This window comes from Leuciscus leuciscus, assembly GCF_965113295.1.
Source record: "Leuciscus leuciscus genome assembly, chromosome: 12".
NCBI classification, from domain to species: Eukaryota; Metazoa; Chordata; class Actinopteri; order Cypriniformes; family Leuciscidae; genus Leuciscus; species Leuciscus leuciscus.
In genome coordinates, this window is record NC_138736.1 from 16240165 (window position 1) to 16262959 (window position 22795).

Sequence of the window (22795 nt, forward strand, 5' to 3'; positions counted from 1 at the left end):
TATATTGAACAATATAGTTAAAATTAAGTACTTTATATGTGCAGTAAAACATGTTAGTCACATCAAAACAAGTGTACTTTGTTAAATCATGACAAAATATTATTAAAACAATGATTTGTACTTTATGTGAATGAAATCCATCTTCAATGAAAATCTACTTTAAAGTAACATTTTAATCCGGCATTATTACTAAGTGCACTTTTTAATTCAGTGTGTTAAGAAACAGTCATGAAAGTACACTTACAGTATGTTGCCATTTATTTCATTAATATGATTGGTTTACAAGGGGATAGAAAGCTTACCATCACGATTTGTGTCCATCTCGGAAGATCTTCTCTGTGCGTTTCTCAGGCGTGGACTCGTCCTCTGGCATCTTCATCACTGCAGATACCATCCTATAGATGGCCTGAAGAAGACACACAAAGGATTTCAGTTAGCTAAGCAGTCTAACAAGCATATCTATATTAAGATTCTGAACCCGTTGCAATGCATTGTGATGCATTATGGGATTGCAATGCAATGCTTAATGGGATTGTCTTATCTGGGAAAGATACATGCAATGCTGCGTTAGGATTTGCTAGCTTTTGGTTTAGGAGTGCACCTATGATGCTGTTACAGGCGAAGCAGGCACTAAAAGCTGCCTTTTGTAAATCTTATTAGAGAAAATTAGAGAACTCTGGGTATGATTTGGAACTGGAGCCATCACTTCGAAACTATTTCAAAGTAACCATAGCGACTGTTTTTCTCAGGTAATTGAATGAATTGAAAAGGAAATTACAGTCATTTGTGTGCACTCAGCTGTCGGATTCAGGGAATGCACTTAGGAAGTTGACACATCTCACCAACTGCTACAACGGCGTGAAATTTACCTAAATACGAGCAAAAATAATTGCCTGCTGCACTCAACTCTCCCGGTCTGAGCAAAACATCATGCACAAATGAATATTGCTATATGAAGTAACCTACTTTTTGTGATATAAAAAACAAGATAATAAGGCACAAGCCAAATCCATTTGCTAAGTTTATTCACTGAATGGGAATAGCTGAAATATAAATTAATATACACAATAAGGTTAGAAAATATATCTTCTGTAAGTATTAAAAACCAAAGTAAACGTGTTTTTGTACACAATGGTTGATTGATAATGAAGCTTCTCATAATATAGGCACTACTTTAATAAGTTTGTGATAAAACAGAGGCTAAATTGACAGCTAATTAATTGAAACCAGCACAATCTACATTTATGTTCAAAAAGACACACTACAGTCTCTGAAATGTGCCCTAACCAGGCATAAAGTGCTAGTTTTCAGTGTAAAGTTTTAATCCAATCAGAGAGTTGCGTTTTAAACCAATCAGATTTTATTGTAAGTGGAGTGACAATCAACTTGCCTTGGGTCTATATAGTTTGGACAAAAACTCAGACAAACACTCTAAATGGTCACTTCTAATCATTTCGGTTTCACTTTATTTACTGACAGTCACTTATATCTCCACAAATGATAGCCTAAACTTAAAAATAAATGTCTTTTCTTTTTTGTTTCCCTGCTGAAAAAACAAAACAAAAAAACAGCTAAAAACAGCTCAAGCTGGTTGGCTGGTATTAGCTGGTTTAAACTGGTCAAGTTGGTCTCCCTGCTAAAACCAGACTGACCATCTTAAGAAGTCGCAAAAAACCCTATTAAATGAGCCTGCTCAACCAGCTGAACAGCTGAAAGACCAGCCAACCATATGCTGGTTTTATTTTTTTGCAAGAAAGTACCTAAACATGGAGGAAATGGGTTTTCTCACTTAGTCAGGAGACGTCTGTAATGTTTCAACCGAGAGTGATACAGAATCACACTCATAAACTCACACACACCTGTACAATCTCGAGCATTTCCGCCTTGCTTATGTATCCATTGCCATCCAGATCGTACATACTGAAGGCCCACTTTAGCTTCTGATCCAAACGGCCGCGTGACGTGACGCTCAGGGCAATGATAAACTCTCTGAAATCTATTGTTCCATCTCCGTTGGCGTCGAAGGTTCTAAAGACGTGCTCCGCAAACTTTGACGCGTCTCCGTAGGGGAAAAAGTTGCCATAGATCTTCTTAAATTCTTCCATGCTGAGCGCACCACTGGGGCAGTCCCGCAGGAAGCCTTTGTACCACTCCTGGATCTCATGCTCGGTGAAGTCTGTGTTATCCAGCAGGTCCTGTATCACCTCGGGACGGAGTTTGCTGTTCTGCTTTCCCATGTTGATAGTCTGGTTTCAACTAAAAGAGAAAAAAGAGAATAAAAGTTTTTTAAATGTCTAACAGTAAGTTACTCTAAAGTAAATACGCTTATCTCAGCCTACATTCTGACGCACAACCCAGAAGCGCTGCACTGTTACACTACGTGAACTCACTCAGAGGCCCACACAGAAGAAAATGAATAGTTTTATTTATATAGTTAAAAAATAGTTATTTTTGGGGGGTTTTGCGCACAAAAAGTATTCTCGTCGCTTGATAAACTTAAAGTTGAGCCACTGTAGTCACTTGGACTATTGTAACGATGTCTTTACTAACTTTTCTGGGATGGCAGATATCAATTAGCCTACCTAGCAGCCTATGAAGGAGTGAGCCAGCTCTCAGATTTATCTTCAGATCAAAATATCTTAATTTGTGTTCCGAAGATGAACGAAAGTCTTACGGGGTTGAACAACATGAGGGTGAGTAATTACTGACAGAATTAAAATTTTTGGGTGAACTAACCCTTTAATACTTGTTTTGTCTTATCTTAAAGGTGACATATCATGCCCCTTTTCACAAGATATAATATAAATCTATGGTGTCCCCAGAATGTGTCTCTGAAATTTCAGCTAAAAAAATATGACCCCACAGATCATTTTTTATAGCATGCTAAAACGGACACTTTTTGGGTGTGTCCCTTTAAATGCAAATGTGATGCTGCTCCCCGCCTCTGTTTAGAAGATGGCCGATCCTTTACAGGAGCTTCGGATACAATAACAAAACACGCGGATAATCTCACTCATGCAAAATATCAGAAATAACCAGTGTAGTGCAGCCATACAAAGAGAAGACTCAGGAAGAAGTTGCAACCTTTAGACAGCACCTGGACTTCTCTGAATGGTTAGTGGATACATTTATGTAGGCTAGTTGTTGTGGAGATTTGTAAAAAGGCATTTGTTTTGCACATCTCATCGACTTGCATGTTTAACTTTTACACAAGTTGACAGTTCCCTGAGGTCTTTATAAGACAGCTCTGACATTTTTTGCTCAAATAGTGTTCTGTGCTTGTTTGTGCAGCCAACGACAGAACAGTCTGCATGCTTTGCTTGAACTTTTGCCACTGCCTTAAAACGTACTCGGTTACTAACGTAACCTCGGTTCTCTCTAGAGAGGAAACGAGTACTGCGTAAATCTTACGCTAGGGGAAAATCTCTTTTCCGCGAGATACTGAAGCCAAAAAATTATCCTTAATTTTGAAATAATGTAAAACGCGTTGCGGCAGCATGCAGACACAGGCGAGACGGCTTGTGCGCCTATTGGCTGCCCTGCGGCAACTGCAGCAGCCTATCGATAAGGCCCACTCGTGACGTCAGCTCCAATGGGGGCGCTTCGCGCCCAATACGTCACGTCCCGCCAGAATGGGCGTGGTCTAGGGCTATAAACATAGCTTCGAGAGGCTAGCTCACTGGTTTTTCATCGCCGAAGCGAACCAGAGCGTGTGCAGGCACGGCAAGATACGCAGTACTCGTTTCCTCTCTAGAGAGAACCGAGGTTACGTTAGTAACCGAGTACGTTCTCTTACGAGAGGTACTCTCGTACTGCGTAAATCTTACGCTAGGGGAAACAGTGTAAAACGCCGTGCATGCTAAGATCCAGCACCAAAGTCCCAAGGGCAAGTGCCCGGGCTCATATAGTACATGATCATAAGGGACTCACAGAGAGCCCAGGAAAGAGTGGCTAGAATAGCATCATTCCTGTAATAATATAACATCTTATAAGGAGCAGTTATACTGATGATGTGTCGTACAGTCAGGGCGACCCCCGGCCTGGACTGACGAATATAGTGGGTCTTACACACTGCCCATAGAGCTGCGCGATCCAACAGCGAGCATTTGCTCAAGCAGTTTCAGTATTCTGGCCCGAACACATCAGGGCAGACAGTACCGATTTTAGACCGAAAGCAGCTTAGCCTGCAAGGCGGGAACCTCTAGGTTATAAAACCTTATAAATGTAGACGGGGAGGCCCAGCCTGCCGCCATACAGATATCTTGCAAGGCAATCCCACTAGACCAAGCCCACGACGAGGCCACGCCTCTCGTGGAGTGTGCTCTGACTCCAAATGGGCACTGTAAGCCCTTAGAGGTATAAGCCAGCGCTATAGCATCAACTATCCAACTGGATAGGCTCTGTTTCGACACGGCAAGTCCCTTAGAACGTCCGTAGAGTGAAAACAAAGAGCTGCTCTGTCTGTCTGAAAACAGACGTGCGAGACACATAAGCTCTTAATGCTCTGACTGGGCAAAGGAAGCTTGCGTCTCCTTCCTCGTCAGAGACCGGTAAGGCTGACAGGGAATGACCTGCGCCCTAAACGGTGTGTTGAGGGATTTTGGAACATAACCGTGCTTAGGTTTGAGTATAACTCTTGAGTCATTAGGCCCAAACTCCATACACGTCGCGCTTACTGAGAGCGCGTGTAAGTCCCCTGTGCGCTTCACTGAAGCGAGAGCCAGAAGAAACACTGTCTTGAAAGACAGGTGTTTAAGATCAATCGTCTGTAAAGGCTCGAATGGGTCACCTTTCATGGCTTCCAGCACTGTAGAAAGGTTCCATACAGGGACTGAGGGAGGTCTGGGAGGATTCAGTCTCTTAGCTCCTCTAAGGAAGACGATGACTAAATCGTTCCTTCCTACTGACTGACCCAGCGTTGTTTTTGAGAACGCTGCTATGGCCGCCACATACACTTTGAGCGTGGAAGGGGTCCTGCCCTTGTCCAACAGCTCTTGTAGGAAGGAGAGAACCTCCGTCACCCCACAGTCTAGCGGCGACACGCCACGAGCTGTGCACCAGCTGGAGAACACTGACCATTTCGAGGAATAGAGACGTCGCATAGACGGAGCTCTAGCCTGCGTGATCGTGTTTAACACTCCGCTTGGGGAGGTCAGCGGGTACCCGTTGATGGCCCAAACATGAAGGGACCACAGCTCTGGGCGCGGATGCCAAAACGAGCCCTTGGCCTGAGAGAGGAGGTCCCTCCTCACTGGCACTGGCCATGGGGCAGTGCTTGCTAGCTGCATCAGAACTGGGAACCAGGGTTGGTTTTTCCAGAACGGCGCTACGAGTAGCACTGAGCATCCTTCTCTGATCCGTTCTATCACCTGAGGCAGGAGAAAGACGGGAGGAAAGGCATAGAGCGGGCGGCGGGGCCATACGTGAGCCAGCGCGTCCCTGCTCTTGGAGAAAAATTCCAGACAGTGAGCGTTTTCTTGGGACGCGAACAGGTCTACTTCCGCTCTGCCGAATTTCTTCCACAGAAGCTGGACTGTCTGTGGGTGTAGAGGCCATTCGCCTGTCGGAACATTGTTTCTGGACAGTCTGTCCGGTCCTACGTTCAGGAGCCCTGGCACATGCGCTGCTCTCGGCGAGAGCAGGTTGCGCTGAGCCCACACCAGGAGGCGTTCTGTCAGCCTGTGCAGGTTTCGGGACCTGAGGCCGCCCTGGCGATTTATGTAGGACACCACTGACATGTTGTCCGAGCGGACCAGGACGTGGTGTCCTCGTATTTAGGGACAAAAACGCGTCAGTGCGTTGTCTACTGCCAACATTTCGAGGCAGTTTATGTGTAGAAGCTTCTCCCGTTCTGACCATTGGCCGAAGAACGGTCTGCCCTTGAGCAGTGCTCCCCATCCCAAGGTGGAGGCGTCCGTAGACACTACCTTCACACTCGAGGAAGTCCCCAGGCTAACACCTGATTGGTACAAGTCGTTTGCTTTCCCAGGTTTCAGAGCTGCGATGCATTTCTGATTGACCTTGAGACGAAGCAGACCGGAAGCCCACGCTCGGCGCGGTACTCGCGCTTTCAGCCAGAACTGTAGCGGGCGCATGCGAAGCAAGCCCAGCTGAAGTACTGATGATGCTGAGGCCATGAGACCTAGCATCCTCTGAAATTTCTTGAGCGGGACAGATGCGCCGCAGCGGAAAGAGCTCGCTGCGCGCTGAATGTCTAGTACGCGCTCTGGTGACAGTCGCGCTATCATAGACAGCGAGTCCAGTTCTCTGCCCAGAAAAGATATTATCTGTCTGGGAGACAGAGAACTCTTCGCCCAATTGACCCAGATTCTCGAGGTGATCGAGCAAAATGGTCCTGTGCTCTATGAGCACCGAGTGAGATTGAGCTAGAATCAGCCAATCGTCCAAGTAGTTCAATACTCGCATGCCCTGTAGTCTGAGGGGTGCGAGCGGCTAGAGACAAGCCGAACGGTAGGACTGAGCACTGATATGCCTGGCCCTTGAAGGCGAATCTCAAACGTCGCCTGTGACGTGACGCTATTTGTATTTGAAAATATGCGTCTTTCAGATCTATTGACACAAACCAATCTCCTCGGCGAATGTGCGTGAGGGTTTTTCTGGTCGTGAGCATTCTGAACTGTTGCTTCGCAAGCACTCTGTTCAGTTGCCTTAGATCTAGTATGGGTCTGAGACCCTCGTCTTTTTTCAGTACCAGGAAGTATCTGCTGTATAGCCCTCCTTCACTCTGAGCTTGAGATAAAGGCTCTATGGCCCCTTTGCTCAACAGTTTCAAAATTTCGGCTCGAAGTAGGTGGTGCTACTTCTGTTTTTACCGTAGCTTCGACGCGCGTCACATAGCGGCGAGGGCGTCGGCGAAACTGTAGCGAATAGCCTCTTTCTATAATGTCTAGCACCCACTTCAAAACCCCCGGGTAGCCTTGCCCATGCATCTGCACGAATGGCTAGGGGCTGAATGCGGAGCGCGCTCTGGTCGCTCAGCGACAGAGGGGCTTCGGTGTGCTGTAACATAAGCGTCGCGCTTCGAGGCAGGGGGCGCGCTGATAACAGCGGGCAGATTGCCCGCGCTCGACTCCTTTGCGGTGGTCAACCGAGAGGGGAGGGCTGGGCGAGTCCCGTAGGACCTGTCATGTCTATGTGTGAATGTGGGCGCGGGATAGCGGGCACATTTACAACACTGAGAGCATTGTCCGCCTGAGCAGAGCGAATGCACGTTGGTTTTGTTTTTACAGAAACCTTGAGATATGCGGAACGTAGTGTTTGTGGGCACTGGGCAGTGGGCACATTTACCACGTTTAGTGCGCAATCGACCTGGGTCGATTTCATGTGCGCGAGCCCTGTGTGACGGGCTGTGTTTGTGTGTAGGAATTTCGTCTACATTCGTAACACCATCGGCCGTGGCCGGGACACCAGAAAATACACTCTTATGGGATTTATCTGGGTAGCCGTAAAAGCGGCGTTTGTGTGCAGGCAAGCGGGCTGTTTCGCCGACTTGTTTACTGCAGAATACACTGGAACAGTCGCATTTACTGGAACTGAACGAGCGAGAAGTTGCCATAGAAACAGAGAGCGTCAACATGCTGGCGTTTGTTTGCAGGCGTGCGTGTATTACAGCAGGCTTGTTCACTGCAATATTGACATTTCCAGTCGTCTGAACTTCAGAGGCGGAAACCATAGAAACAGAGTTTGGGTGCAGGCGAACGGGTTGTACCACGCGCTCGTTGGCTGCAAAATACACATCTGCAGTCGCCTTTTCAGGGAACTGCCAGAGCGAGAATTGACGGCAAAAACTGTGTTTTGCCGGTAGACCCGGGATTCGATCGCGGGTCTCTCGCGTGAAAATCTGACGATCTACCACTGGACCACAGAGGAAGACACATAGACATTCAGTAGCGCGAGTATTATCAAAGAGCGTCAACATGCTGGCGTTTGTTTGCAGGCGTGCGTGCAAAACAACAGGCTCGCTCACTGCAATATTGACATTTCCAGTCACCTGAACTTAAGAGGGGAATGAGAAATGTGTCAGGAGTGGAGGTCGGCCCGGCCGCAGCGGGGCTAAAAACACCCTTTTCTCCTTTCGCCAGTGACGCACGGGAACCATAGAAACGGTGTTTGGGTGCAGGCGAGCGGGTTGTACAGCGCGCTCGTTGGCTGCAAAATGCACATCTGCAGTCGCCTTTCAGGGAACTGACAGAGCGAAGCATTGGCGGCATAATATATCTGCCGTTAGACCGGGATTCGAACCCCGGTCTCTCGTGCGAAAAACCTAAGATTCCGCCACTGAGCCACAGGGGGGAACACAAAGGTGTATAGATGCATGAGCATATAAGAGAGCGTCAACATGTTTTCTTCGGCGTTTGCTTGCAAGCGTGCGTGTTACAACAGGCTCGTTTGCTGCAATATTGATATTTCCAGTCGCCTAATCAGGGAACTGAGTTGTCTTTTCGCCGGTGAGTGACGCGTGAATGGGGCGCAAGGGCAGGGTAGCTTTCTTGTAACGTAAAGAAAAACTAACCCCGATCGTCCGCTTCCAGCCTCCCTTGTGAACGGCGCAGTTTGCGCGGCTCGAACAGAGGGAGAGAGAAAGCTAGCCCCGTGACCGTCCGCTCCTGACATCCCCTGTGAACGGCGCGGTTTGCGCGGCTCGAACAGAGGGAGAGCAGGTATCATCCCCCAAGCAGGCAAGGCAAGCGGGCGCACCGGCGAGCTTTGCGGGTTGGGGGGGGGGCGGAGGAGCAGTCTCGGAGAAGGATGCCAGGTGAGTCCTCAGAGTCACCATAGGCAGTAACTGGCTCGCAGTGAGGGCGGTCGCCGTCAGCGAGCGCGAGCGCGAGAGCTGCGTGATCCTCAGGAAAGGGGCGTCTTGAAAAAGACGCCCGGCTCTTTTAGTGCAATGAGAGTGTGTGTCGCGGCGGCGAGCACACACATATACACAAAACACAGTAGCAGAGAAAGGATATAACGCCGGATAGCGCAGCAGGAAGGCGACTGAAGGCGGCGCGGCCAGCGGCTTCAGAGTGTCGACTCGTCCCGCTGAAAGGCTTTTTCAGACGGCGCGGCTTCTCTCCGGATCCAGCGATGCGAGAGCTTCGCTGAAGAGATGAAAAATCAGTGAGCTAGCCTCTCGAAGCTATGTTTATAGCCCTAGACCACGCCCATTCTGGCGGGACGTGACGTATTGGGCGCGAAGCGCCCCCATTGGAGCTGACGTCACGAGTGGGCCTTATCGATAGGCTGCTGCAGTTGCCGCAGGGCAGCCAATAGGCGCACAAGCCGTCTCGCCTGTGTCTGCATGCTGCCGCAACGCGTTTTACATTATTTCAAAATTAAGGATAATTTTTTGGCTTCAGTATCTCGCGGAAAAGAGATTTTCCCCTAGCGTAAGATTTATGCAGTACGAGAGTACCTCTCGTAAGAGAACTGGTTACACTGTTGTCGCTTGCGAAAACCAAAATGTCGGCGCCTTGGGTGGAAACGTGCAAATCAAGGGGCGGTAATATTATAATAATATCCCCTTCCTACGTCAGAAGGGGAGCGAAATCTGATCGGCTTAGTTTTTGACATGCTTGCAGAGAAAGACTTACCTAAACAAATTTTTCTTACATCAGCAGTATCTCAGATGGTTATCATTTTTCCAGATCACTGATTTGACTTTCTATTCGCATACATTATAGTTCAACAATTTTCTCATAAGTATCTATTTCTCCTTTTTAGAGACAAATATAAGATTCTCAGTTTTAGTCTCATGAGCTCTGCAATAAACATACACAGCAGAAAACAGCAATTCTGCATTGCCTAAACCCTGACGGTACGAGCCCCTTGTTGTAATTGTACTAGTATGTATGCAAAGCACACATATCGAAAATTTCTCTTCCTTTTCCCATTCTGTCAACTGAACTTTCCACTGGTAGACCGCAGTGCATGCTTTCACCTTCTGCAGTGTGTGTCTATGTGTGTGTGCAGCTGCACCAAAATCATTTCCTGATGCAAATCTCTTATAAAAACCCACGTGCCTGCCATTTTACATACATATGATCTCGAGAGCACATATCAGGGTAATTCTATGAAATCACTGCTTTTTCCTGGTTCATTTTAATACAGCAAGGAGAAGCTGCAAACATCCTAATGATGTAAGGAAAAAAAACATTAAAATAATGTATATTTACAATGCATTAAGTAATCACAATAAAAGTCATTTTTATATATGCATAAAATTTATGTCAGGCACACAAATGGCATGTACAACGACTCTTTATTCTCATCCACGTCCACTGAGATGAGAGTGGATGGAGAGTGATGGGGGACAAAAAATAACACTGGGGAGATTATAAGATTGAGAAACTGAAACTCCTCTTGTAAACAGGAAGCAGTCCATCAGTTTGCCTTTCACTGCTCCTCACGTAGCGCATGTGACCGTCCTGCCCGACACTATATATAGTGTTTATTTATCTTTTATTTAATAAAATATGAAAAAAGTGTGAGAAAAATAATGCAAAATATAAAAATGTACTCTTTGAACTTTAGTGCACATTTATCTGTCCCACATCTGTTTCTCTCTCGCTTACAGTATGTGCTTGTGGGAAACTGTCAGTCATAAATGGTGAAATATCTTTGAAGTTGAAATTAATTAGTCAAATGAATGTCAAGAAATAGTTTTAAAGATATGAATCATACCAGTCAAAAAGTTTTCTTTTCAGTTTTGGTCATTTCTGTGAAAAAAATAATGATATTAGCATAATATTCATTTTCCTTGGCCCCTTACAATACACTACTGTTCAAATGTGTGGTGTAAGTAAGATTTTTGTTTTTGAAGAAATTAATGCTTCTATTCAGGAAAGAAATACTGAATTGATCAAAAGTGACAGTAAATACATTCATAATGTTACAAAAGATTTCTTTTTCAAAGAAATGCTGGTCTTTTGAACTTTCTATTCATCAAAGAATCCTGGATAACAAAAATTATCACAGTTTCTACAAAAAAATAAAGCAGCACAACTGTTTTCAACATTGACAATAATAAAAACTGTTTCTTGAGCAGCAAATCCACATATGAAAATGATTTCTGAAGGACCACTTGGCACTGAAGACTGGAGAAATGATGCTGAAAATTCAGCTTTGCCATCACAGGAATAAATTACATTTTAAGATAAATTAAAATAGAAAACCGTTATATTTTAAATTGTAATAATATTTTACAGTATCACTGTTTTTTTTTACAGCATTTTTGATCAAATGCAGCCTTAGTGAGCATAACAAAAAATCTTACTGACCCCAAACTTTTAAATGGTTATTTTAATTTAATTTTAACTTTGAATTATGTGCCCATGGAAACCTAGAGGCAAATAGTATTGCGTTGTAAAAAAAAAAATTTCATCAAAGCTGACAATTTGAAAAAACAACTTTGACTTATGTGTTCCCCATCTAAAATGTTTTTGTCTGCTTACACATGACTGTACCATTAGACCATTTACGAACATCTAGAACTGTTTTCTGAACAATTTCTGTATTCTCCCATGATCTTCAAAGGCCTGACCAAACTGAACACTCCATCCTCACCTCTCTCTACAAACCAGAGCCTTCAACAACACACACATACTACCTCCACCCATCCTGTCTGAACACACAAAGCACAACAGACCCATTTGTCCACAACAGACTTTCATGCCGCTTCTGTGGATGGAGCAGATGGATAAAAGCATTGTGATCAATCAAAATGTAATTGCTTAATGGATATGCGGCATTTATATTACATTCCACCCGTTGTCATGGTAACAGACGGTCTAATCTTACTGTTCGTGAAACAACATTTGGCTTTGTATAAAAAATGTGCCAGTATTCAACAATGGTATTTATGGATAAATAAAACAATAGAATGTAAGTAAACTAGATTATCTGAAACATAGATAGAATAGCATGTCTATTATTGTCTGGTATCTCTTGGCCTTTTCGATCATTGATGACATCACCTCTGATCCCTCCTCAGAACAAGCCATGTTCTTGAGAACCTGAGCTTAGCCCGAATGGCTCGTGGGATCACTGATGTTCTTGGCCAACAGCTCAAAGATCTCTGTCTCAAATTAACCCTAAGACTCTTAGAGCCTCCAATAGCACTTTGGTGACGTCACGCTTACATAACGCAGGCCCACAGACAGCTTGGCCATGTGGTGCTACAGGTGGACACAAGGCACAGATGTCCCTTCAATGACCTGAGGACAGGTGACTAGTTACTCAAGAACATGTCACACCCACCAAACTAAATATATGCAGTTTATATACATACATACATACATACATATAGCCTATATATAAATATTGTGTACTAAAACTAAAACTTAAAAATCATTGTTGTTAATCAAATTAAATAGAATATTAATATTAGATAAAAAACGTAAAGAAATGTTGCATTGTCATCTAACTGAAATAAATAAAAATGTAAGTACTAAAATAACTAACTAAAACAGAAATAAAAAAACTAAAGTAGAAATATAAAAGACAAATGAAAATGAAAAAAACTAAATGACTCAAACTGAAATAATAAAATAACAGTGTTTGCCATTGGGATAAAAACTTATTTCATGTGTATATAGGCCTATATAATATCCTAGTTTCTTTTTACATATATATTTTAATCAAAGCTTTTCACATTTTACAGAACATCGTATCCTAGTTTTAAATAAATACTTTTAAAGATATTTAGATATTTTACTAGACATTCATTCATTCATTCAAAGGGCAGTGGTGTGTGTGTGTGTGTGTGAGTGTGTGTGTGAATCAATAAATAAATAATTAAATGAATGAATGAAAGAAAGAAAGAAAGAAAGAAAGAAAGAAAGAAAGAAAGAATATGAATGAATGAACTCAGAGCCAAACATTTAATTTAACTATTTTCCTTCTCATCTTTGATCACCAGAGAACACGTAGAACATCCAGTTTGACGTTCAAACCAAACTGATTTGTGACATCTGACTTGTGTTGACAGCCTTACAAAAGCATGAGCCATCAAAGAGATAGAAATTAACATTCTCTCAACAGTGGCCATTTAATGACAGAACAAGACACAGGAAGGTGTGTGTTGTTTGATATAAAAGTTGCTATTTCCCCTCCACCCCTCAAAACCACAGAGACAGAATAAAACCACAATCTCCGAAACTGAAGTATGATTGTGGAAAATGACAGCGCTGTATTCATCTTTGTGAGGGTTCTATGAAATGAATTCATCAAATGCTCTCATAGTTTCCTTCTTGTTTCCCATGCTCACCAAAATACACCACTGTGTTAACTGTGCAAGAAAGTACAGCATTTCTGTTTATGAGTTATCATGGGTACATCTAGTGACATTAGTCAATGTGGAAATTTCCTTCACATATCAGCAGTCATCTACAGTGCTGCATTTACATGGCTAGGTTCAGTGTATGCTCAAATTAAAATCATGGGGAAAAATCAAGTGAGCATTAACATAATGATAGCCAGCGTGCTCAATATGAAAATGTATCAGGATCAATTAATGTTTTATTCACGGATCTCATGTATCTCACATATAGCCAGAGCCGCCTTAACCTAATGTTAGGCCCCGGGGCTGAGAGGTTTTGTAGGCCCCCCATCCCCTCGATTAATAGAGTCTCATTTTAAAAAAAGTGTAATAGGTAATCTACATCACATAATGCATTAGTTTCTTTCGAGACCTACAACAGTGAGTTTTTTTTTTTTTATATTGTTTTTAATTTTAATATTGTTATTAACATATCACTGCACATAAACACAAGACACTTTATTTAACAACCACACACAGCAACTAAATTTCAACTTTATGCAAATGAGAAGCGATTTTCGCGAGCGACAACCAATAGGAAAGAAGCCTTTCAGTGGAGCTTAGCTCCCGTCACCGTCTCGAGTGCAGGAGAGACAGAAGAGTTCGAGGGCGATTTCACTGTTTTATATGATTTGACAGTAACTAACCACAAACATGGATATAATAAAATGATGCACGGAAAAGAAACTATCGACAGTCTCAGTGAGTTTATTCTGGATTTAGTGCGTAAATCATTTTGTTTACAAATTAGACGCTTTGCAGTTGTTATATGTTAAAGATTTTATTTTGGATGTGTTCATTGTGATTATTTTGGCTGGGTTTATAAAAGTTTATAAAATTGAAAGGATCATTGCTTGGTGCATTTGGAAACAAAGCTTGTCTATTTCTAAATGTAATCGCGTGCATCGCTGATGATTATACTGTCCGTGTGTTGAAAAAAACGTCGATTAAACACACTCGCAACAGACACCCCAAAGCGGAGACGTTAGCGGCACTGAGCGGACACGCCGCGGGACCTCTAGACGCGCATAAACGCGTCTTTGCATAGACTTAACATTGAAATCACTCGCGCCAGACGCTCTTTTCGCGTTTGGTGTGAACGCACCATAACAATAACATTAGAGCGACAGCACTACCAACGTCCACAAGCGACTAGCGACATACAGCGACAAAATCTGACAAGTTAAAACAATATGACCTTTTCAGCTCATCATAAACCTGAACATGGGAGGCCCCTGAACTTGGGAGGCCCCTGGGCTTCAGCCCAGGTAAGCCCGTGCATTAAGGCGGCCTTGCATATAGCTATTAATTTTATGCCAAACCCTTGCAAGACTGTTGGTTTCTGTGGCTCACTCATGGCAACTGTTACCTCAATCTGCACTTTACATCTGTGACATTTTATCACCAAATTCATGCCACATCAGTTTCAGTTTATCTCATTTATAACCATTTAGCCCAGGTTTCACCTGTGTTTCCTCATGTTAGGATATGTATTACAGATTTCAAAATGTAAACTTAAGAAAAAAATTGGAAATAATTCACAAAATAATAAATAACAAATAAATAAAATTACATTTTAAAACAGTCTTTACATGTCATCCTATCAGCTCATAATATCTTTTTTTTGTTGCTTTTAATCTTTTTTAAAATGGTGTATATGCATTTTTTACTGAAAAACATGTCAAATACTAGTGCCGTGTTTGATTCATTCAATTTAAATAGATAATAAAAAATAAATAATGTTTGCTGTTAATTGTAAAGTTTTTGGTCCAGAAGATGATGATGAAGAGTCCAAAAAGTTCAATAAAACAAACAAGTAATCCACATGAAGAAAGGCAACGTGACAGCATGTAGAACACAACAATAACGGACCACTAAATAGAGCAAAAATAACTTAAACTTAAATACACAGTGATGATGACAAAATAACGAACAGGTATGATTATTGAATGAGTGTTCATGACAACTAATTACTGGCGGGAAACTAGGAAAAAAGGAAACAGGTAAATGAGGCATATAACATGTCCATGAAAATGAAACTAAACACACAGATCGTGACAGAACGCCAGATCAAGAACGCGTGACAGAACGCATGGATAGATCAAGGGAATAAGGGCGGAGGTTCTGGAGGTGGACGAGGGACCAGCAAGGTGCTGGTAACCAATAGGGGAAAAGATCAGAGGAACCAGGGTGGAGCAGAGAAAGAGAGAAGCCATGGAGGAGTGGATGGTGGTAGGATCCAGGGAGGAATGGACGGCCTCAGAATGACCCAGGAGATGGCCATGAGGCCATGAGGCGATCCACGGCTGCAGTGATGGAGGGAGGAGCCAAGGTTGTAGTTGGTGGTAGGATATAGAGGCCCAGGCTGAGTCCGTGGGACCAAGAGACCCGGTGAGACTGGGAGGCCAAGGCGGAGTCCCAGTGACGAGCGGCTGAAGTGAAGCCAGGTTGCCGGAGGCTTGTGGCAGACAGCCTGGAAGTCCGTGGCGATGGTGGAGCGACGACTGACCAGGTCGGCGCAAGTGAGACAAGGGAAGCCCGGTGGAGCCGGAAGGACAACGTTCCTGGTGGAGCCGAGGGGGTGAGGAGCCGAGGCGAAGCCGATTGGTTGATAGGCCGAGGTGGAACTGAGGGCTCAGAGGGATGAGGCAGAGCCCAGGACTCCTCATGCCAGGGCAGAGATGAGGACCGGAAGCCACAAGGCAGATCAGGGCTGTATGGCCGGGCTGATGGTGGAGCTGAGGGGCTGAAGGGAGCCAGCGGAGCCAAGGGAATTGCTGGCTTCGGTGGAGCGTGTAGGAGAAGATTGGTTTGTGGATGAAGGCTCCATGATGGATAGGGATGGTGGTGACAAAGAACACTATGACGACTGAGATTGGTGGAGACGAAGAACTTGGACTGGACAGGACCAGCGGCGATGAAGACACATTGGTGTAGGAAAGGACTAGTGACAGAGAAGTTTTGTGGGTGGGCAGGGTGGGAAACACTACCTCAGTCTCCCAGTCGACCAGCCCTTCTTCCTCATCCATCACCACCAATATTCCATGTTGTGGCAGGCTCACACACCTGGTCAGCCAGGACCTCAGGCTTTGCATCCGAGACGGACTAAAGTGTGGCTGGACGCTCGCCACGGAGTCCTCTTTCTCTTTGCCTACATCAAAAGAAGATACGTCGACCCACAGTGCGAAGCGCCCAGCAGGAGTTTCCTCATCGCATCACCAGCCGAATCTTGTCATCGAGTCTGATCCAAAACCCCTCCATGAGAGTGATGTTGTTGCAGACGGCGAGGTGGCTCCTCCACGTACTCCTCTAAGTTCCTTCCTCTTTTAATCATGACCTCGTTGGGTCTGTTAGAGCTCCCCATCGAAGCTACATTGATGGAGGCAATCTCCATTTTCACTTCAAGTTCCAGTATTCTGTAACATTTAGGTCCAGATGATAAAGATGAATCGTTAAAAAGGTTAAATTAAACAAAACATTAAGAAATAGAATTAGCAATAAAAATATGTTTTTAGTTTTTAAAGTTAAGTTAGATACGATTATTGCAGAAAGTGGTTTCATTTCTGAATGAATCCATATTTTTGAATAAATCGGTTGAGTAAAAGATTCAATGACCCATTCCTAATAACAGTCACTTGAATTACTTAGCAAGATCTGGCAATATTATTAAGTGATGCAGTCTATAAATATTGGGTTTCTGGAGATATTAAATGTGAAATTCGCTCGCAGGAGTCTTTGCATTGACTGCAAAGAACACACATCAAACACTTTCCTTTAACTACACATAGTTTAATTTTCTTCAGCTAACTAGCCATCAAATCTGCTTCAAAATCTCTCTCTCTCTCACTCAATTCTCTCTCTCTCTCTCTCTCTCTCTCTCTCTCTCTCTCTCTCTCTCTCTCTCTCTCTCTCTCTCCTTGTACCTGAAGGATTAACTCAAGGTTCTGTTGGGCTAATCTGAAGCAGTAGGATATAAATATAGACTCATGTCTGTTATGTAAGGACCACTAAATATCTTATACCAGGACTTGGTGATAAAGAAAGCACAGCATGTATACGTTATGGAATCCATTGGTAATGCCTAAAACACAACAATGTGCTGTTCTAAGTCAAAGTCAAATTGTGAGCCATGCATGCATACATCAAGACATTTTCCCCTGCTGAGTCTGCATTAATCTGCAACCTCAGGATCGCCCAATATTAAATATGAAATAAAATATGCAATATAAAATAAATCCATCACAATTCAATGAGTAAAACTTTCTAAAATAAGCTGGGATTCTGCATGGATGTAGAAAGTCAGTGACCGTAAAACAAGGCGTGACCTCTGCTGAAATCTTTGCCTTCACAAATTGGTTTTAAAACACTATGAAATAAGAGTGTGGCATTTGGAATAATGGTTGCGTATAAACCATTCCATTACAATAATGGTTGCGTATAAAAGTACAAGCAGTTGAAAGCTAGAGTAAAATTACCATCTAAATGTCTCGCTTGCCTGAGAAAAATTCAGTGAATGTACTTGAAAGTAGTTATAAATATCACACACCCTAGGCTGACATTTTTTTATACCAGTGCCGAGGTCGTTAAGGTCCATATTTCCTGTCAGAAGACACAGCAAATTTATATTAATGCCCAGACTTTTGACGTAAAACATGTTTGTCCAGTTCAAATGTAAACGTTCAACAATCAATCTAAAAGCTTTAACTGCTTATAAACTATCCTTGCTTGACCTCGACACAATCCTCCATCCATCTGTGAGAACGGCCCTAACCGCCATCGTGAGACATGCTCAACAATTCCAGCACATGCTCTTAACGTAAATATTTGCAAAGGGCCTATTTTTGGAAACATTTTTTTCATACCATTTGCAGTTTTAAATCTTGGTCCATTACAGCAATTGTGACAGGACATGTCAACAAACTGGAAATGCTTTTATATCACAGCCTCAGTGCTTACAAATTGAATGTAGATGAACTCAAGCGTGAAATCACTATGGCTCAACACCACTTCTCATTACAATGTGCTATTACTGTTCTCAGCTGCTGTCACTTACATTACAATAATAACTAGCCTCAGCCTCATTAAAAATACACACAATTCTCACGATTCAATAAACACCGTGGGCAAAACATTGCACTGGGCATCACAGTCCACTGCGACTCAAAAGCTCTTAGAGATGTTAAGGAGATGAAGCATTTTATAAGAGAGACAAGTCACAGTATATGCTTTTACCATGATTAAGCTGAAACTCAGAGAAGATGGACTCTGTAGCCACCAGGTCTATATTTGCACTGCCATGAAGTGCACAACTAAACAGAAGACATTAATGAACAGCACTGGTCATAATGCTCTGATACCAAACCTATGTTAATCTATACAGTCAGTCTATATGCTAGAGATTAAACTTTTATTATCCATGTTTGCCTTCAAAGCATATACTACACATCTTACACATAAATAATATGTCCTTTGTTTTTCAGCATTTTTAAAGACTCTTTTCGCTGTTCACTTCAATATTTATTTATTTTTTTACAGTACAAGTATTCTATGTAGTCACTCATTTAATATAAACTCAGTTAATATTTGAAATAATTCTACTAGAATTTGCAAAGTGTTGTTTAAAATAGTTTTAAAGCAAATCAAACAACAGGACACTGCTGTTACACAGCTGTTCTTTAATGGCATATATAATTCCATGAAGAAACTTTAACATCCATGGAACCTTTCCATTGCACAAAAGGTTTTTAAAGTGGAAAATGGTTCTTAAGTTCACTTAATTGTTGAGGAACCCAGAATGGTTCACCTTGACGTAAATGATGCGATTTCAGTTCCACCTGTTGGACCTATGATGTCGCCAGCTTTCTTTCCTCCTTTCTTCCCTTTCTACCATCTCGCCTCATGGCAGCTCTTCGCAGGAAGCTCTTTAAACCCACACTCCCCTCTCCTTTTCTAAATTTCCTTGTCTCTTTATTTTTCTCCCTCTCTCTCTCTCGGCTCTCTGGGGCTTTACTAAACTCTCCCACAAAGCCGCGCGTCTCTGTTTCCACATCCCTACAGACCGTCACATTTTTCCAAGCGCCCACTTGCGTCTTTTTAGACAGATTGTGGGTTAAAACTCTGTCTGAGCAGAATGCTTTCTGAACAGCCAGTCAGATAAAAAACAAGCAAAATTAACGTCACTGTGTAACCTACATGCATGCCTCAACAATACAAAAAGGAAAAAAGAGCGTCTCAAATACTTCCTGCAACCTGAGATGTTTTGTTAAGTGTTCTCAGAACATGTTTGTCACTTAACCAGAGTTCCCAGTGATACTTAACAAATGACTATATCATATTTCTCTATTTTTCAGTGTACTTGTGATCAACCACTCAATAATGAGAGTCAATAGTCATTTGGAGCAAAATACTTATTTCCTCTTTCACATGATACATGTGACTGAATCAATAGGTGAGCTGTTATAACTGCGTTGTAACTTAAAAACCTTTGCATATGCTTTAAAAATGTTTGCACAGACATAGTCTGACTTTTTAAATGACAATTTATGGGCTCGTATTAATTACATGGACTATTCGCATTTTTTTTAATTCATACATGTGTATAAAAGCTGAAGGGTTATTCAAAATTGTGAAGAACTTGGTGACCAGTTAGACTTTCCTTTATACATGTATATATAAATTTGAACCCAGCATGTTGTTCAGACATATTCGGATATTCAAAAAACTCTAGTATCTACATGGCACTTCAAAATGCATAGCTTAGATGTAGCCTCATGCAGTGTTCCCTCCTCTAAGCCTTATGTTCCAGGATTTATCCAAAGCCAAATGATCTGACATTCACTCAGGTCGGTCGCCTTCCAGCATGTTGTCAGTTCCAGGTTTCTCAGTGGAAGAAGGTGAGATCAGGTGACCTTCATTCTCCAGATAGAGATGTCCTCATCCTAATAGTTCAAACTGTTGTATCAAACAACAGTTTGCTTCCAGTCATCCAAACCTCATGGGATACTGAAAAATCTCAGTTGTCTCTTTTCAATTTCATGTTCTCGTCCTCTTGTGCATCAGTGCATGGCCACCATATAACTGCACTGAGACTTCACCTGCAAGAAAAAGAGCAAAGCATGGAGAAAAAGGACAGAACTCACCTCAGGTGGTTGTTCTGTTGCTGTGCCGTGAGATTTTAGATTGCCATAACCCGGGGACCTCTGCAGGGAAGAGGCGTTGTGTGGCCTCAGTGGTGATATGCAGCTACAGGTATCAGGAACAAGCTTTGATGCAACCAGCAGCTCCAACGAAAAACTCCACAAGACTCACCCGCAGCTTAGTTCAGAGCACCAAACTGCCTCCCCCAGTGACGTCAAAGCTGCTGGTCACATGACCTGCCTGAAAAGCCTATGAGAGCCACCGTTGCCCTGGCAACAGGAACTCAGCATTGACTCTTGCTCCTTGTCACTTCTTGATTTTTTCTTAATGTCAGAAAAAACAGCTATTACTTTTCAAACTTAGTTAAATAAAATATATATATACATTCAATCTTACAGTCTTTCTATTAAAAGTTATAGAACGTTTTTTTCTTATATATAATAAGTTTATCTGCAACTAAAAAACAAAATTTCCCCCCAAACTAGCCAGTCCCTATACTGAGAGGCAACTTAAATTAGGCTTAAATTAGGCAACTTAAATTTGTAACCCTACCTGGTTTTATGTTTTAATTTGATACATTTTGCCTATTTAATTGTAACATTTAGTGGTGGAAAATTTCAAAATCATAGACAATCGTTTGTAGACTATAATTGTTACAATAAACACACACACACACACACACACACACACACACACACACACACACACACACACACACACACACACACACACACACACACACACACACACACACACACACACACACACACACACACACACACACACACACACACACACACACACACACACACACACACACACACACACACACACACACACAAGAATTTAAAGCTTTCTCATCACTTGTTGCAATATGATGTTTTGTGTGTTTTTTTCTTCATGAAAAAAAGCAGTCTTTGCTCTGCAATGACTTTGTTGTTATGATCACATTGAGAAGCACAGGACAGGTGAAGAGCGTTAGCGTTAAGAGCAGACGTCCCTCACATTGGAGGCCATGCTTTACTTAAGCAGATTAAAGGGAAGTCAAAGTCTCCTTCATTAGCCTTAACGAACAAACACATTTTAAGGCTACTTGCTGAGTCAGTCATCTGCAGGGATGCTATCTGCACGGGCACTCAAATCAAACCCAGAATGCATGACAACAAAACACGGGTGCACATGCAAAATACAGGCGATGACATCTCACGCAGACATCCACAGTGTGATTTGCATTCGCAATCCGTGAAACATAATATGTCATAATACTATTATAACCAGTGCTGCTGATGCATTTACCTTCATCTGCATGATCATGTCTTAATGTTGGGTGAACTTGATTTCACCAAGAACAAATACCACATGTCCCTGGATCAACGTCATTGTTGATCCTGGAACAACATCCCGATCAACCAATAAGATTTGAAGTTTACAGTTTATGTCAAGTTTAGGCTTACAACCAGGGTTAGGTGCTTCTACATCAGTGTTATTACCTATCATTTCCTTCTGATTTTAGATATGGGTAAGGATTAGGTTTATGGAGTATATGGGGTATGGGGAATCAAAATATGTTGATCCAGGAACACGTCTGACTTAGAAAATCACGGTGACCTTTGGTGTTGATATTGCTTAGAGGTTGCTCTGTCACATAGCTCAGGAGACTTAATTGAGTTCTGTTTTGTTTCATTTAAGTATCAACTTTGATGTCAAATGTTGATCAGTTAATATTGAAATCTCTATGCATGGCAAACTTTCTTGGAATGTCTGAGCATAGTTTGATACATTGTTGATATCTCTATGAAACTCTAGAAGAGAGGAGAGAGTCACTTTCTCTGAAGAAAAATCAGAGAAGCAGAGGCTTACTGTATGTCTCCATTTGTTCTCCATTGCATCTCATTGCTGTCTAGGAGAAACAACTGAGATACTAGAGAACGCATTTGTGATTTTTGCTTTTATATGTGTTTAACAACTCTTTAGGTCTTAGAAGAAATTGACGAGAAATATTTATATACATATTGTTCAAATTGAGATCTCTGAAATTTGATTGCACATCATTGCAGACTTTGGTGTCTTGACAAATCTGAGCCCCATTTGAGACATTGTTGAGATCTCGCATGAAACACTAGAGACGTGAGATTTCTAAGGTCCGTTAGGAGAAAAACCTAGTGAAATCTTTTATTGCGCAGAAGGTTACTCTTCTGGTCTTGGATGAATTTAATGAGAAATGTTTGAGTTTATATTGAGATCTCCTTTTGCTAACATTGCTGTATGAATTTCCAAATGAACAAATGAAACAAATGAAATCACTGGTTTCTTTTTCTCAAGAGAAAACAA

General features: G+C 42.4%; 1 protein-coding gene across 1 annotated transcript in view; it reads right to left on the reverse strand.

The window, feature by feature from the left end:
• The window catches only part of ncaldb (neurocalcin delta b), a 24002-nt gene extending 3368 nt beyond the window's left edge, over positions 1-20634 (reverse strand). Inside the window, 4 exon segments of the mRNA XM_082185376.1 lie at positions 303-322; positions 324-406; positions 1860-2256; positions 20467-20634. Coding sequence (XP_082041502.1) covers positions 303-322; positions 324-406; positions 1860-2237 — 481 coding nt within the window. The 5' untranslated portion in view covers positions 2238-2256; positions 20467-20634.
• Between the last annotated feature and the right edge of the window lie 2161 nt (positions 20635-22795).